At 39.9% G+C, this 15799-nt stretch overlaps 5 protein-coding genes across 6 annotated transcripts; 3 read left to right on the top strand and 2 right to left on the bottom strand.

The window, feature by feature from the left end:
- Positions 1–327: 327 nt before the first annotated feature.
- On the bottom strand, positions 328–4940 carry LOC105459313 (cleavage and polyadenylation specificity factor subunit 5). Of its 2 annotated transcripts, XM_011705239.1 has the most exons (7): positions 4465–4556; positions 3711–4388; positions 2090–2290; positions 1925–1988; positions 831–996; positions 619–733; positions 328–518 (listed from the first exon to the last, which is right to left on the bottom strand). In XM_011705239.1, exons 2-7 carry the CDS (start codon positions 3767–3769, stop codon positions 497–499), a joined length of 627 nt encoding a protein of 208 aa, XP_011703541.1. In that variant the 5' UTR covers positions 3770–4388; positions 4465–4556; the 3' UTR covers positions 328–496. The 2 variants fall into 2 exon arrangements, with proteins under 2 accessions (XP_011703541.1, XP_011703540.1); XM_011705238.1 differs by lacking the exon at positions 3711–4388 and having other exon boundaries at positions 4465–4940.
- Positions 4941–5130: 190 nt separating this feature from the next.
- On the top strand, positions 5131–9083 carry LOC105459314. The gene is made up of 7 exons (XM_011705241.1): positions 5131–5886; positions 5965–6134; positions 6221–6469; positions 6544–6704; positions 6874–6963; positions 7033–8090; positions 8995–9083. The coding sequence occupies exons 1-7, from the start codon at positions 5765–5767 to the stop codon at positions 9008–9010; spliced, it is 1866 nt and encodes a 621-aa protein (XP_011703543.1). The 5' UTR covers positions 5131–5764; the 3' UTR covers positions 9011–9083.
- A 77-nt stretch (positions 9084–9160) lies between these two features.
- LOC105459315 lies at positions 9161–10051 on the top strand. Its single transcript, XM_011705242.1, has 2 exons — positions 9161–9290; positions 9365–10051. The coding sequence occupies exons 1-2, from the start codon at positions 9174–9176 to the stop codon at positions 9818–9820; spliced, it is 573 nt and encodes a 190-aa protein (XP_011703544.1). The 5' UTR covers positions 9161–9173; the 3' UTR covers positions 9821–10051.
- Positions 10052–10687: 636 nt separating this feature from the next.
- LOC105459317 (cysteine desulfurase, mitochondrial) lies at positions 10688–13400 on the top strand. The gene is made up of 10 exons (XM_011705244.1): positions 10688–10917; positions 11002–11081; positions 11155–11271; positions 11357–11494; positions 11567–11772; positions 11851–11972; positions 12223–12380; positions 12469–12740; positions 12826–12915; positions 13184–13400. The coding sequence occupies exons 1-10, from the start codon at positions 10815–10817 to the stop codon at positions 13245–13247; spliced, it is 1350 nt and encodes a 449-aa protein (XP_011703546.1). The 5' UTR covers positions 10688–10814; the 3' UTR covers positions 13248–13400.
- LOC105459316 (ras-related protein Rab-6.2) lies at positions 13279–15767 on the bottom strand. Its single transcript, XM_011705243.1, has 3 exons — positions 14755–15767; positions 13955–14199; positions 13279–13862 (listed from the first exon to the last, which is right to left on the bottom strand). The coding sequence occupies exons 1-3, from the start codon at positions 14932–14934 to the stop codon at positions 13664–13666; spliced, it is 624 nt and encodes a 207-aa protein (XP_011703545.1). The 5' UTR covers positions 14935–15767; the 3' UTR covers positions 13279–13663.
- Positions 15768–15799: the final 32 nt, after the last annotated feature.

Genomic DNA, 15799 nt, shown 5'->3' on the forward strand with positions numbered 1-15799 from the left:
TGTTCTTCTATTATAATTTTATTATAAAAGTATTTTTAGATTTCGCAGAAAAATATACATGCGTATTTTGGTTATAGTAAAATTTATAGCATATTCGCAATTATTTTCGAAAATAAGTAAATTTTCTTCAAGTAATTAATATACAGTTCAGTTACATATATTGGGGAATAAAGCTAATAAAAATCTATATGTACATTTCAAAATTAGTCAAATGGATTGTATCTGTCACCGCATTACACAGATACAAAAACAAAATATAGAAACTTACATCTAAATATAAAAGTTGATGGAATGAAATTATGAGATTTATGAGGTAAATTACATAAATACTACTTAAAAAAATGGTTTAATTCGCAATGCAGCATATACATAGATCAGAAATTATCCTCAAGTATCAGCCATCGTTTCATGTACATACGAGTCTATTAAATCTCTAATAGATTTTATTAAATTAAGAATACAGAATTATTTCGAGCTTGTTCTTCTAATTCTAGCTTCACATGTAAATGAAATTAAACCTGAAACACAAACAAAAACACAAACATTTTGTAATACGTCACATTTCACTTCTCTACGCGAAATCTGCTTTAAAAAAAAAAATCTTTTTAAAGAACATACCTGCACAGAGATTGTGGTAGAGATGAGATTATGGGGCCATAGCCTTGTGAGTTATCGTATAATTCGAATAATGGCGCGGCGACTAACTTGTAATTTTTCGGAACAGCAAAGAGAGCTAAACAAAAAATAACAAATACGAATAATGAGAATTAATTAAGTTATTAATTAATTATAATATACACGCGAAAATCTTTCCGATTTTGTCGTTATACCTTTTTCTTGTAGCTGCACGAGAAACAGTCTCTTGTGTTCCTTCGGCTTTGTGATGTGTGGCGGCACGTACGGATACTGAGGTGGCTCAAAGTTCGGACGCCACCAATTTCCAATTGTGTCCTCTATAACCCACTCTTGCTTCACCCCGTCCTGCCGTCCGAAGGTCTAGAAAGCAATCCCGTTTTGCTGTCTAACATTGTACCATATTTCAATTTCAAAGTAAACTATGAGAATAAAAAATACATTCTTCTTTCTGTCAGTCTACTAAGAACATGGTTGCACAACATTTATTATATTTCGAGACATTTGCGACGATCGCACCTGATAGCATCAATTCTAACAATATTCAAGTTTATCGACGATCGACACGTAGTCAATATAAGTCTCTTTGGAAAACTGATTATTTGGATATTTATCAAAAACACATGTACATTTCCTTCCATCTATATCCTTTTAGCGATTTCATATGAATACCTAATTAAATAAAAATCGACTACATGTGCTAAGTTTTTAGTCAAGAGTATAATAGAGATTACAAAATCTCAAGTTTATTAATTGTCTTGCGATCTGACAATCTTGCGAATGAATTGCGTAGGCCTACATATCTTGCCGAGCAGATATTTTTCCCTTACAATAAAATTCTAAACCCTAATTCGAGATAATCGGTTCTCCGAGCTCATAAATTTAAAAAAAATTCGCGACATTTATATATACAGTCTTCTTGTCACGTTTTTACATTCTTGCATCTTTATCTTGTCTCTTCTCTCTTGTGTTTCTCTCAGTGCGGTAAAATACATCATCGAAATAAGAACAATGTTCTTAGCCAACCGGAATACAATAACGTGCGGTATTTTTCGACATCGAAGTGTCCGGGCATGCAGCACGCCAAAACGTATAAAATATTATAAGAATAAAAGAACAAGCCCCTATGTGGAGCTACAGGCCCGGTTACATAAGTTCTACAAACGTTTGCAGGGGGTTTATACAATAATAATGATGATGTTTATAAAGACAATTTTTACAATCTAACGATATAAAAGTGCCACTCCTAGCCAGCCTGTAAGGCAGCGTAAGGCGTCGTATTAACTGTTACCTCTGTAAGGAGCCGTTTTAGGCCCTCTACCTCATCTTCTCCTGTATTGAGTTCTCCACCAGGTCTGGAACAGAAAAAAGAGGGGGGGGGGGGAATGTATTCAGTCGTTAAAACGCATAAAATTTCACAATACGCAATTTTTCAAAGTCTTTTCGAAACACTTACAATTTGAAGAATGTTGTGCCGAGTTGCAGAAGAAGAACGTGCGGTAGTCCATGCTCGTGTACCAGTAAGACGCCTTCTACGCTTCTCCGCATGCCGATCTTGTCGAATTCATCTCTCATTCGCTGAAACCTTGCTGGTACTGACGGATCTTTCTCGAAGAGTGGCTCTTTTGTTCCAAATGTATAGTTTGTCAAAGGATATCTATGATAAATGAGTTGTATTCTTTTGTTAGGCTCCTGTATATGTTTAACTTAATCCATCAGTAATTAAATCCAGTTTTCTTCAAATACAGCTTGATGCGATATTACAATATTCAATCACAGAAACTATATAAAGTATGCATAGTTTAACAAAATTTAAATTTTCACGCTATTTTCATATTTCAACAGTACTTATATCTTTTTTTTTTTGTAATTTAAACAACAGATGTATAAATATTTAAATTATAAAGAGTTATTTCATTATCAAAGAGCCTTTATTATGATCAAATATCTCTTGGTTAATGCGCGTATACATTGCGTAAAATACATAAAATTTTGTAATAAAAAAGACTATATTTTTTTTATATAGAGAATTTCAACAAAAAGTTCAATTTTCACTCTATAATTTTTCTCACATGTTCAATAGTGATTTCTGATCTGTATTGTCAGTCTTATGCAATTTAATTATAAATTATAATTAATATAATTATAAACATAGAAGCAAATACTGATACTGCAATGTAATGTACATCCAATATTACATTCCATATATATAATGATATAGTGTTTGCAATAAAAATATCGCTTTATCAGTTTTTACATACGCATGTATAAAACACTGATGTCTCAACACACCGATAATTAAAGTTCTACATTCACATTAAACACCTTGGTATAATCAAATTAAATATAAATAACAGGCAAACATAATTTTGTTGCTGATATTACAATCGGATCTGCACAAGTACTTTAAGCAAGTACTTCACAAATAATACAAATATTTTATTATAGTCTTAGATTTCTGCTATCAATTGCCATGCTAAGTATTATATATATTGACTGTTTTATATAAAATTATTTACATTTGTCTCTTCAAATAAATTTTATCAATAAATATGACTGATACTTGATGTATCAGTTATATAATGTAAAAATATTATAATAATACGTGAACATCCCGTTCAAGGAATTAAGATAATATTGAGAACTTTCAATTAATACAGTAAAAAGATTAGCTAATTAATATTTGATAAAATACGTGCAAAAATCTGCATGGTGCCGAGATATACATTGATGTATACTCTGTATATAATTGCAACATTTTGTTTTGCAACACAAAATGCTGCAAATGTAACGTTATAGATGCACGCATATAATCACAAGCACAAATAATCATCTAATGTGATCTTATAACGTTACATACAGGTCTCGTGTATAATTGCGTTTGTTTTAAGAAGATTTGTCTTGCCTTCTTATAACAAACTCAGTCAGAATAATCGCAATATTAATATTAGGTACTATCTTAAAATGTAATATAATTAAGTGTGTATATATATATAAATATATAAATTGTGAACTACCTCGTACAATGCAATACGTACGTATACATAGATATAATACATAGATGTAGCATATCTTACATGAAATGGAAGAGTGAGATCACGAGTAAAAACATATACAGGGCTTTCTTGGCGATCATACAAACTTAGAAAATAATACAGCCTTGTTCGGGATCGTTCGATCTGCGATGTGCGAAAATCTTAAGAGATACAAACTGCACTTTTAACAATTAAAACGAAAAGAAAAGGGTGAGAGGGGAGGGGCACAGCGGGGAGTCTCTTAGCACTTATGTATCAAGAATCGACAAAACCGATCCCTCGCATTGCAAATGCATGGGGACAACGATTGGGAAGCGATCGAGACTTAAGTTTATGATACTGTGGAAAGGAAACGATGCTCGATGCTGCGCGCAAAATTGAATGCCGGCAAAATCTCGCGCGATATAGCTCGTGCGCGACGCTGTCTAAATTTTTGAGAATTTTAAGCAAACGGTATCGTCACGAATTGTACAATCTGCCGCAGCCAGATGAAGGATCAAAACACTTGGCGTGTGAAAAAATTGGCGGATACAAGTTGCTTAAAATTCCGGGGGTCTCAAGAGGGAAAGAGGGACAAACGGGCCCGATCGTTCACCGCGATAAGAGTGAAAACGGGGACGAGGGGGGGGGGGTGGTTCCTCTTTTTCTGTTTTAGAAGGACGTGATAGAGTTCGATTGCTTAGCGCGTCTGCCGAGAGACCGACCGGTCGTGGTTGTTTTCTACAGAAGAGAGGCGGTCAGAACACAATTAATTGTATAGGTAGGAACGCGCGTAGGATCATGTCACGCCACTTACAAATTGACGGTTCTGTTGATGGTGACCGACTGATTCTGCACCACCTTCCCCTCGAACGAACTGTTGCTCGCTCTCCGTGGCCAGCCACTACCCTTAACCTGGCTCGTCGCCATAGCCATTTTCGTCTCCTTTTTCAAGTAGAACCTGAGCTCCTTGGGTTTGCTTCGCTCCGAACGATCCCAGGCAAACGCACAATCGCAGGGAATATAGACACCGACGCCGTGTAACGTAACCACCCTCGCGCTGGCGCGATCGCGATGGTCGACCGGACCCGGCTTATGGCTGCTCCTAACGTATGTTACATACGCCGTGCACAGATGTCCTTTTTAGGTGCAGCTAGTGTAGGAGCAGCAGCAATTTCTCAGCCAATCGAGTAAATTTATATACTAAGACCTGGTTTCACAATTCACGGCACTTTTAACTCGATTCAACCGAAAAGTTTAACTCGCCCTATCTTTTTCTAACCTAAGAATTTAGAGATAAACAGTAAGTTAAACCGAGGTTAAGGTTAATTTGTAATGAACCGGGCCTAAGCCAATGACAGCGCTGGGTAATCGAGGAAGCTTTCCTGATTGGCTGAGGTGACGTGTATTCCACACTCGCCTACACTCAAACGGCGCTGTAGTGCACGGCACTGTACTTTGTAGCGTGTGGTGTCTCACATTGGACAAAATCCAAAACCAAGTACGAAGTGCTCCGGTTGCGTGGTAACGAAAATTAGAGTTTTTCTCAGAGTCTTTTATTTTCTTTACGAAATTTCCTTCTTGTTCTCTAAAAGAAATCAAGAGATTGCCGTAACTGAATCAATCAATTACATATCTTACGTGTTTTTTTATAATTAAAATAAATGAATTTATAAAATATTCAAATATTAGGTTAAAAAGCTAATTAAAACGAATAAATATGTTAAATTATTCAAAATATGTATATTCAATGCATTCGTCTGTATCTATTTCTATTTTAAGTAGTACAAAGTAATTAAGCAGTAAAGAACATACTTCTTGTCAACACAATGCTCCGACAAGTCAGGGTAGGTTAGGTGATAACGCTGTCGAAGCGTCTTTTTGATCTGTCAAAGAAATTTCATTTATAATTCACGTTAATTGGAAGAAACGCTATTACGAGTTTCTGAGAAACAACATACGCATAATGATAAAAATTCGCCGATGAGGCAAGCGCCGTTGGTTCGATTTTTATAGTTTGTTCAGAGAGAGTAAAAAAAAAACAAGGAAAAGAGGATATATGTAGACCTTTCGACGTCGCATCTCCGTCGTTTAATCTGCAAAAGTGTATCGAAATCATGGAAACGATTCTGACCGAAACCACGGAGGAGGCTGGCGAGAAGATCCAAATCAATCCTCCGGTCCAGATCGTGCGGGTTCCAGTGAAACACGCTAATCTAGGGATACGAAGTCATGCCATGTAAGTCTTCATAAAGTTGTTCATTTACATCAAATATTTATAGAATGTTTATGAAAATTACGATGACTCGCTTCGCAGGGACATGAGCACGATGGTGGAACTCACGTCGTTTAGCACGCTGGGAAAGATACAGCCCTTCCTAGTGACCATCACGACCACCGCAGCTCTGTTAGTAGACTTGCACTGTCACCTAACGGACAAGGAAATCTGCGGCTACTTGGGCGGCCACTGGGACATCAATTCGCACAGTACATTTTATACTTGATTACTTGATGTACAAAATATTTCATTCTACATCTGAATGATTTGTTGAGATTAACGTATCTCATCGTAGATCTTTCCGTAACGTGCGCGTTCCCGTGCCGGTACTCTGGTAAGGACAAGTCGGCCGCGGCGGCCGTGGAGGCTGAGATCGCTCGAGCCATGGAGTGGAAACGCGTTACCCTGGTAGGCTGGTATCACTCCCATCCACGCTCCCACGCGTCGCCTTCCTTGCGAGACGTGGACTCACAGTTGGACTATCAGATCAAGATGAAGGGTCCTAGCGATAACGGATACATACCGTGCGTCGGATTGATATGCTGTGAGTGTGTCGAATACTTTCTTCGTCCAGCAACATATGTAGGAGCTGAGTGATCATTACTTTCTATTTTGCAGCGCCTTACAACATGGACGGCAACTGTTACGAGTCGAACTTCAATGTCTTCTGGTCTCTGCCACCACCGGAAAACAGACCTCATGAATATCCTCGACCTATGCTTCTCAGTTACACATTATCACAGGAGCACTTTTTGTCCCAGGACACATTGGAGGAAATTGTAAGTATTTTTTTAACAGTTAGCTCATTTTCAATATTTTTGCTGCGCATAAAACAATGCCCAACTGAGCAAAATTTATATATAAAAATTTGAAAATTATTCTATAAAAGATTATCGTATTTAGTATACTTTTACATTTGTTATCAATATTTATTATTTACTTTTGTAGAGAAGATGTATAGAATATTATAAGAGCGAGGGTGGCATCGATTTTACTGCCAATTTTAACAATAATACAACGTACCTTGAACGTTTAAGGGTAAGTACATATATCAATCACAAATGCAAGTAAGACCTTGTTAATCTAACTAACACTAATCGTTAATAGTGTTCCCTGGCATCGAAGTTGCCCGGTCGAAACAGATCGAACAGCTCGTATTGGGACGTGATTAGGGAGATGATCTGTCCAGGCTCCGAGGATGGCAGTACACCCGATTTCCTGACCATGAAATTTCCTCTGGTATCTGCCTCGGAATCGTTGGGGCCGCCGGTACCGCCTAGTGTAAGCCTCACGGCCGGTAACGCGGCCGTTTTCCTCGCGCCGGTCAACTTCAAGCCCGACGGCGGTGCCATAATCACGCCCACGTCCAAGCCGTTCGTGTTGCAACCGTCGACCTCGCGGGACAGCATCAAGAAGGATGGCATAGGCACGAACGACGCCGCGTCGATCACTCAGATAAAAGACGGCAATTCCCTCGTGGGTTCCAAGCATATATCGCCGTCGGAGATAATACCGAGCTTCCAGTCGGGCGAGCTCACGGTGTCGGTGAAGAATGCGAAGTACGACTACGATTTCGCGCCCGCGGACTTCTCGAAGCTGCCGAACCTGATCGGCGACGGCGGCGCCAAGTCCCGGACGAATCCCGACTTCCCGCTGGCGGACATCACTCAGCAGATCACCAAGTTCTCGGATCTGACGAAGCTAGCGAACTTCCCCACGACCGATCTGGCGAAGCTCTCGGGCTTCTCGATCGCCGATTTCACGCGAACCTCGTCGCCCTCGCCATCCACGTATATGCGCAACATCGCGAATCTGTTCAGTCCCCTCGGCAAGATCTCGCCGGCGAAGGACATGGACGGTACTGAACGCAAGCAGAGCGATTTCGTCACCGTTGACGCGATCTCGTCGCCCTTCAAGAGCGTCAGCTCGGAGGCTTGCAGAAGTTTCTCGGTGAGCGCCGACGACTATACGAACGATCGAAAGAAACTGGACGTGCAAGCCGACCCGACGAAGATCGGCAGGTCGGAATATCAGGGAACGGAGGATCTAACAATATCGAGCGTCAAATCTGACTTCGGGAGCATGCTGGACATGACGGCGTTGCATAAGAAACAATCGTCGCAATCGGCCGACATGGGAGATTCATTGAATCTTTCTAAAGATCGGTAAATCTAAAAAAAATACACTCGAATTATTAGCTGGTAAAGTAATCATTCTAAAATTTTTTTTAATCTGCCAAATTTTCGAGATTGTTAATTTCCAATTAAAACATGAAGACATCAATTACGTGCATACAAATATCGTTTGTATTATTAGTAGTTTTAAAAAGAATATTATTAATATTTATCAAATGTATTAAAAATATCCACATATTCACGTTGCGCGTGATGCTATTTTAAATTATTTTAGATCTTATTAAATCAGTATTCCTTTAACATATAAGAATTGTGCAACAATTATATTGCTAATACCATTGGTAACAAGACTTGTTAACAATTGAAATCTCTGTGTCATCTAGTACTCAAACTTATTCTTTGCATTTTGTACTGTAGTATATGTACGAAAACGTATGTAAGCTGTGGACATTTTTTTATACAAATAGATATTCCGTTTAGCTTAACTTTACATGTCTGAAAATATTCTAAACATAAAACCAGCGATTTATAATTGCTTAAAATATATTAAAATAAATAATGCATTATATGAAAAGAAAAGTTTTAGTAATTATTTCTAACTGCTTTAATTAGAAACGACTAAAATATATTATTGTTATGCATCTTTTTTAATATGTAAAATAGAAGTTAATTTTCAATATGTAAACACATGAATACAGCTTATTGAAAAAATGTAAATAATTCTAAAATTATGAACATTAAAATATTTTTCAACTGTTGATATTTTTATATTAAATTTTAACATTAGAAGCATCTCAGTTAGAGCCAGAAAATACAACTGTTAAGGCATAATTATAATGCTAATGATTGCTTGAATAATTTGTAACCAATTAATTATAATATATAAATACTTTTTTGTATGGACATATATTTTATTCACGTTTTTCTCTTTTAGTTTGTCATTAAATTGAAGAAGATCCGAAGCGAATCGAGTTTTTACTGCTGTTTGGCCGTTAAGAACATATTAATATTAATTTATGCAAAACTGCCTGACCGGCTTTTCCCAATCCCCGACTACAAGTTTGTACACATCTATGCTTCTACTCTTCTCAACGGCAGTAGTCTTGTTTGAAGATGAACCGCTTATATATCGGAATTTTATTTCTCGTATATAATTATACGATACGAGGCCAGGATCTGATATTCCCGACCGACGAGGAGACGTCCCATGTCAGCGGTGGTAACTCTACGGTAATGTAATATTAATGCAGAATTATACTGATTGTAAGAGCTACTTTTTTTTATATGTATACTCGTCCTCGCAGATGATAACGGACCGAATACCCGTGTTGATACCAGGCAGTTGCCCGAAAAACATGCTGCTCTATCCAGGCCGTGGTGCGAAGAGTTCCTGGGTGTGTGACTGTAGACCCAGGTTTCTGTACTTCCCGTTGAACGACTCCTGCTACGAAGCCTACAGGCAGGGTCCCTGTTCGTCCAGGAATTACGTCGTACTCCCCAAGAACGAGGCGCTTCCTCGTTGCGTGGCGAACCCTTGCTCGAAAGACGGCGTGGTGCCCTACAACGGCACGTGTTACCCTCTCAGAACTATAGGCGGTCCGTGCGCGCCCAAAGGGGTATTAGGTGTAAACGAGATCACTTTCCAATTGGAGTGCGTACCACTGGACAACGCGCCCTTCGTGATAATAACGACCCTTCCTAAAAGGACGTGTCCGCCAGGCAGTCGCAGAAGCATGCTTCCAACATGTAGAAAAGTATAAATATGTAAACATGATCGTTCAGTTTCCTCGCTGTTGTTTCCAGAATTATCTTAATTAAGCTTATTTACATTTTATGCATTACATTTGCATATACATTACACACTATAACATTTTCTAGACTAGATAAATTATGTCAGGATAATCGTGATGTATAAAGCTTAATTAAGATAATTCTGAAAAACTCAACAAGATAATTTTGATATATATATATAAAATTTTGACCAACAATTTTTCATAAATTTAAGAATATGTAAGGTAAAACAAATAAATTGTGTGATAAAAAAAAGATACTTTAATAATATATCAAATATATCTATATAATACTGAAATAGAAATATTATAGAATTAGCAAGTATAATAAGAGAGTTGATATAATTATACTTTCTGTATTTTTAAATTCGATCTAAAATTATGAGCAATGAGACTTTCATTATTAAACATTGAGATTGAATATATACCAAGAGGCTGTTGAAAAATTGTTTTTTTAAAAGTCTACGTTCGGGAAACGCGCTATCAGCACTATTATGTCATTTTATCGTTAATTAAACGTAAAACAAGAACAAATGATGCAACAGTGCTGATGGTGTACGTACGTTCCTCAAACGCAACATAACTGTAAACGAGAATTGCAGCATTATATTTGTTATATTCTAGGACTGTATCAGAATCATGTATTCCAATTTATAAAAAAAAAAATTTTTTATCGCTCTATTCTGTGTTCGTCATGCTCACGCATTGACAGTATCGACACAACCACGTGGTAGCTCGAAATGTCATGAATTTTTCGATTGGCTGTCCAATAGGAAATTTCTGGGCGCTCCGAGAGCCTATTCTCCCGGCAGCCAATCAGCGTGCAAAAACGTTCTCCGTTGCTGACTCGTTTTTGTTGTTTCGACATAACACGGTGCTGAGGTTAGAAGCAGTTAGAAGCATGCGAGTTCTTCGAATACGTGGTACATCTTTATGAGAGCTGCAATTACGGGCGACGATCAGGATGTTTCGATCGGCGAAGGGTTTGATCTTCGCGCTGCGTCGCGCGAAGAATCGCCGTCTGCACACATGCGGCCAACAGTTGTCGGAGGTCACCGAATATGAATGTGAGTATTGTTGACCTGTCAGGTGACAGGAGATTTAGCTTGTGATCTTTAATAATTCAATCGCTTGATGTTTATTCAACATAGCTCCTATCACGGACGAGTATAAAAAGGGTCCGATGGAGGGTAGAGCCCTTTACCTGGACGCCCAAGCCACCACTCCACTGGTAAGCGCGAGATGTGATGCAATACGCTGCAATCCTATGCGCGCGAATAACGTGCGAAATATTAATTTGCCAGGATCCCCGAGTGTTGGATAAGATGATGCCGTATCTGACGGTGTACCACGGTAACCCACATTCCAGAACTCACATGTACGGTTGGGAATCAGAGGCGGCGGTCGAGCACGCTCGCCAGGTTGGTATTTTAAATTTTACAGGTTTTTATAATATCCCGTGATTTGTACCATCCAGAAGATAACTTGTCTGCTTTTTTTTAACAGCAAGTCGCAGATCTGATAGGAGCGGACAAGAAGGAGGTGATATTCACGTCCGGAGCGACGGAATGCAACAATATTGCCGTGAAAGGAGTAGCGAGGTTCTACAAATCCAAGAAAAATCACGTTGTGACGACCCAGACAGTGAGAAATTTTTGCGATATAAGTTCTGCTTCGTTTTTCAATATGAATCTACAATTGGCTGCTTGTATCTAGGAGCACAAGTGCGTATTGGATTCATGTAGAGCCTTGGAAGCGGAGGGATTTGATGTAACGTACATTTCCGTCAAATCAAATGGTCTTATCGACCTGAATGAACTGGAAGCAGCCATTAGGCCATCCACATCACTGGTTTCTGTAATGATGGTGAATAACGAGATTGGAGTCAAGCAGCCTATTGAAGAAATCGGTGCCATTTGCAGGTGAGCATAAAGATTTTAATATTGTAATTATCCTTTTGTGATTATCTCTTAATTTTATCTTGCCTTTTAATTATACAGGAAGAAAAAGGTCTTTTTCCACACGGATGCCGCGCAGGCCATCGGTAAAGTGCCGATCGATGTTAACGCTATGAATATTGATCTCATGTCTATCAGTGGTCACAAGTTATATGGCCCAAAAGGTAATTTAATTATACAAACGATAATTTACTATTACTTATGCCTATTTCTTTTTTGCATACTGCTTTAAATAGTAGACATAATAAAAAAATATTAACACATTTTTAGAAGTTATATATTAGAATTATATAATCTCTCTCGTCTGATACAATTTTCGCTTGTAATAAGTTATAAAAATTATTCTATGTTTGTAAAAAAGCTCGGTACATCTATAATTTTTTTGTTTGTTTATTCTGCTAATTATGCATTCAGGTATTGGAGCCTTATACGTTAGAAGAAGGCCGCGGGTGCGGGTGGAGCCGTTGCAAAGCGGTGGTGGACAAGAGAGGGGGATGAGAAGCGGTACCGTGCCGGCACCCCTGGCCGTAGGACTGGGCGCCGCTTGCGAGTTGGCGCAGACGGAGATGGACGTGAGTGAGACAAAAGTTGTATTCCGCCGCGTGTATTGATTGACGCGTTTGAGGTATGAAAAAATCTGTTCACTGTATTTCTTTCCAGTACGATCACAGATACATCAACACGCTGTCGAATCACCTGATCGAAAAGATAATGTCGAATTTGCCGCAAGTCGTGCGTAACGGCGACCCGGTGGCCTGGTATCCCGGCTGCGTGAACCTGTCGTTCGCGTGCGTGGAGGGCGAGTCGCTGTTGATGGCCCTGAAGGACGTGGCGCTGAGCAGCGGTTCGGCCTGCACCAGCGCGAGCCTGGAGCCCAGCTACGTGCTGAGGGCGATCGGCGCCTCGGAGGATCTGGCACATTCCAGTATCAGGTATAAAAGGAACTTTAACGCGTGATTCATTAACCGTAATAATAGCTTCGTCATTCTCTATGTAACTTGCGGCTTGTCCAACCAGATTCGGCATCGGACGATTTACAACGCTCGAGGAAGTCGACTACACGGCGGAGAGTACGATACAGCAAGTGAAGCGACTTCGGGAGATGAGGTATAAGATATTCATCAATTATCGTTACAAACGTTTAGAGGATCTCGCGGCGGAGGATCTACTTTAAGACTTACGTACAACTTTGGCCTTAACGATTTGAAACGGTTTTAATCTCGTTTCGCGGAGGGAACGATTTTATCGTTGGACGTTTCGTGAGATCGCGATTATCTTCTAGCTTTTCTATTTCTAGCGTACGTCTATTTAGCCGCGACGACATTGCGCGAAAATGCGTGTACCAAAATTTTTAATTATCCTTGCTTTTTTGCAGCCCGCTGTGGGAGATGGTGGAAGATGGTATCGACCTGAAGACTATCAAATGGACGCAGCACTAGTGGCCTCGTTATCGTGTAGCCTTTACGAAACTTAAGTATACATAGTATGTATATTGATCAATTGTATAATAATCGTAAATCACATTAATAGGTCAAGCCTAGTCGATTAAGTGATGATAATTCCGCAGCGTGTAATAAATTTTCAATCGAGAATTTTTGTCGTCGGCGTGATCCTAGACCCGATCCGTTCGTGGGCAAGCAACTTGTGTACGTATTACATATTACGTTCGTAGATTTTCTCCCTTTCTCTCTCTCTCCGTAAAACGCAACCTTTCCTCATAGAAAAGTCACGCGTGATAAGATATAAAAAAGGACTCGGTTTCTCCGTACGTTTTCCCTTACGATCCGCATCGAAGAGATTCACTACAGTGATTCTCCGAGACTGCACGGTCGTGTCCGGAATATCGAATCACAGATTAGCACAAGCACGACGGGTCGGTCGCCTCGTCGACGTACGAGATCTTAAATCGATCCTTGTCCATCTCGTGTAGCTCCATTCGCGAGCGATTGGCCTCGACCAGATGTTGCGCTATATCCTCGAACATCTCGTTCACGCCCTCGCCGGTTTTGCATGACGTTTTGTATATCCCCGAAATCAAATTGTGACATTGTTCGCTGGAAGGTTTAATTTTTTTTTTTAATTTGTTATTCATATGTATATATAAGTGGTGTGCATTAGGAAACTGTTGTTAAAATTACGCGAGTACCAGAATTGTTCCATCTCCGCATCGGTGACTTGCGGCGCGACGCTCTCCAAGTCACTCTTGTTCCCGCAAAGGAATATCTTCGCGTTCTCCGCGTACGTGACTATGTCGAGCAAGTGTTGGGACAGCAAGTGAAACGACGTCGAGTTATCCAGGGCGAACACCAGAATGGCAGCCTCCGCGAACTTGTAGTAGCTCGAGGTGACGGACGCCACTCTCTCCATACCGCCGGTGTCCCATAGTTGCAGCTGAGGAGGGTAAAAAAAGGAGCGCGAGGTCAGAAACGTCGATTCTATAAGTTTTAAGGATGCTGCCGTGTTTATTTTTTTGTGAGTACTCCGGATAGCATTATTTAGATTTTTCAACTACAATAATGCGTGTAATAATAATTTACTGATACACTGTGTGAGCGTTAATTAAATGAAGCAACTCATGCGGAACTTATTAAATCCTCACTCTTAATGAATCGGTATACAAGCTACGTCAGCTGTCGCGTGACGTTTAAAAAGCCGGCGCTCCAATATTTATCTATGCTTATTGATTTCAGTTCGAAGGTTCAATGCACGCCAGCTCGATTCGCAGCGGGAAGTATAAGCCGGTAACACGAAACGGTAACGCGATCCCATGGCGCAACTCGCGTGCAACCTGACGATCGATAGAGGGAAAACGGAAGAGGAGGCGAAAGTGAAGGCGGCGAATTTTCCAAAAGCAATCGCTCGTAGCGTCTCTCCCGTTACGCGAAAAGGCGCAACCGACCCACATACCACGCCGCGCGTCCTTATTATTAACGTCGGCACACTCACGCGTATCCGTCTGTCCTCGACGACGTAGTCCTTGTCGATGTTGTCGAGACCCAGGGTCGACTTGCGGTCGTTGCTGGCGACGAACGTGTTGTTGGCGAAGCGCCGGAATATCGACGTCTTGCCGACGCCGTACTCGCCGCACAGTATAACCTTCTGCTCCGTCACCTTGACGGTCGCCATGTCGTGACGGCGCGCGGGCGGCGCCGGCTGCGATCACTGCTGCTGCTGCTGGCGGGTCATCGTGCACGCGTGCGTCTCTCATTCAACGAGGTCGATGTGAACGACGCTGGAACGCCTCCGCGAGACGGTCACCGCTTACCGCTCCAGTTCTAGAATCTATACGCCGCTTCCCCCTCGACGGCCGACCTCTGTCATTCGCCCACGACAGCGATGATTAATTAAGGTCCACCTTCTACAGGGTGTAGCAGGAAAAGCGAAGAGATGGACAACATCGGGCGCACAAAGTTGACTTTTCCTCATTGAATCAAGTTACTTTTTTCTTTTTTTTATATCTATTTAATATTTATCGCGGGATGATTTTTGCATTTCTTCAAGAATAATAATGCTTTGATTATTGCGCGTTAAGTGGAAAATATTAATTTTGATCGGAAATATATTTTTTTTTTATTTTTATAAAAAGATAATTTGTGTGATTTAGAGAAATGAAAAATTTAAATGTAAGTTTATATTATCTTTTCCTAGGTAAATTAAAGAGGGAAAGAATGTACGAATTTAAAACTTTGCATCCTTACAATTTTTTGTCATTTCTCTCATTTTGCAGCTTTGTATATGCACATAATGTTCACAAAATAAAATAGTTATATAATTAATAATAAATAAATATTAGAGAAAAATACAACCGCGAAGAACTCAACATTAAAGAAAAAAAAGTTATTTTAGCTGCACATTTTCCATTCGCAATTTGAGGGAAAAAGGAAAGGAAAAGCAATGCGATTGCAATTGAAAATAAATAATTTATTGGACAAAATGTCAAGAGCCGAAGAATGACGTGCGTGTCCGAAGACGCAGCGCTCGCGCTGCTCGC

This window comes from Wasmannia auropunctata, unplaced genomic scaffold, assembly GCF_000956235.1.
Source record: "Wasmannia auropunctata unplaced genomic scaffold, wasmannia.A_1.0 LD334196.1, whole genome shotgun sequence".
Classification (NCBI taxonomy): Eukaryota; Metazoa; Arthropoda; class Insecta; order Hymenoptera; family Formicidae; genus Wasmannia; species Wasmannia auropunctata.

Bases quoted from the DNA above. Each gene is read 5' to 3' on its own strand.
- LOC105459315 (XM_011705242.1), top strand. From the start codon at position 9,174: ATGAACCGCTTATATATCGGAATTTTATTTCTCGTATATAATTATACG. The intron at 9,291-9,364 runs GTAATGTAATAT...TCGTCCTCGCAG, and splicing joins TCAGCGGTGGTAACTCTACG to ATGATAACGGACCGAATACC.
- LOC105459316 (XM_011705243.1), bottom strand. From the start codon at position 14,934: ATGGCGACCGTCAAGGTGACGGAGCAGAAGGTTATACTGTGCGGCGAG. The intron at 14,200-14,754 runs GTGAGTGTGCCG...TACCCTCCTCAG, and splicing joins TCGAGGACAGACGGATACGC to CTGCAACTATGGGACACCGG. The intron at 13,863-13,954 runs GTACTCGCGTAA...TAAACCTTCCAG, and splicing joins GCGGAGATGGAACAATTCTG to CGAACAATGTCACAATTTGA.
- LOC105459313 (XM_011705238.1), bottom strand. From the start codon at position 4,583: ATGGCTATGGCGACGAGCCAGGTTAAGGGTAGTGGCTGGCCACGGAGA. The intron at 997-1,924 runs GTAACAGTTAAT...ATTGCTTTCTAG, and splicing joins TAAAACGGCTCCTTACAGAG to ACCTTCGGACGGCAGGACGG. The intron at 519-618 runs GTATGTTCTTTA...TTTGTGTTTCAG, and splicing joins CTACCACAATCTCTGTGCAG to GTTTAATTTCATTTACATGT.
- LOC105459314 (XM_011705241.1), top strand. From the start codon at position 5,765: ATGGAAACGATTCTGACCGAAACCACGGAGGAGGCTGGCGAGAAGATC. The intron at 6,470-6,543 runs GTGAGTGTGTCG...TCTATTTTGCAG, and splicing joins GTGCGTCGGATTGATATGCT to CGCCTTACAACATGGACGGC. The intron at 6,705-6,873 runs GTAAGTATTTTT...TTACTTTTGTAG, and splicing joins AGGACACATTGGAGGAAATT to AGAAGATGTATAGAATATTA.
- LOC105459317 (XM_011705244.1), top strand. From the start codon at position 10,815: ATGTTTCGATCGGCGAAGGGTTTGATCTTCGCGCTGCGTCGCGCGAAG. The intron at 11,082-11,154 runs GTAAGCGCGAGA...TTAATTTGCCAG, and splicing joins CCCAAGCCACCACTCCACTG to GATCCCCGAGTGTTGGATAA. The intron at 11,973-12,222 runs GTAATTTAATTA...TTATGCATTCAG, and splicing joins CAAGTTATATGGCCCAAAAG to GTATTGGAGCCTTATACGTT.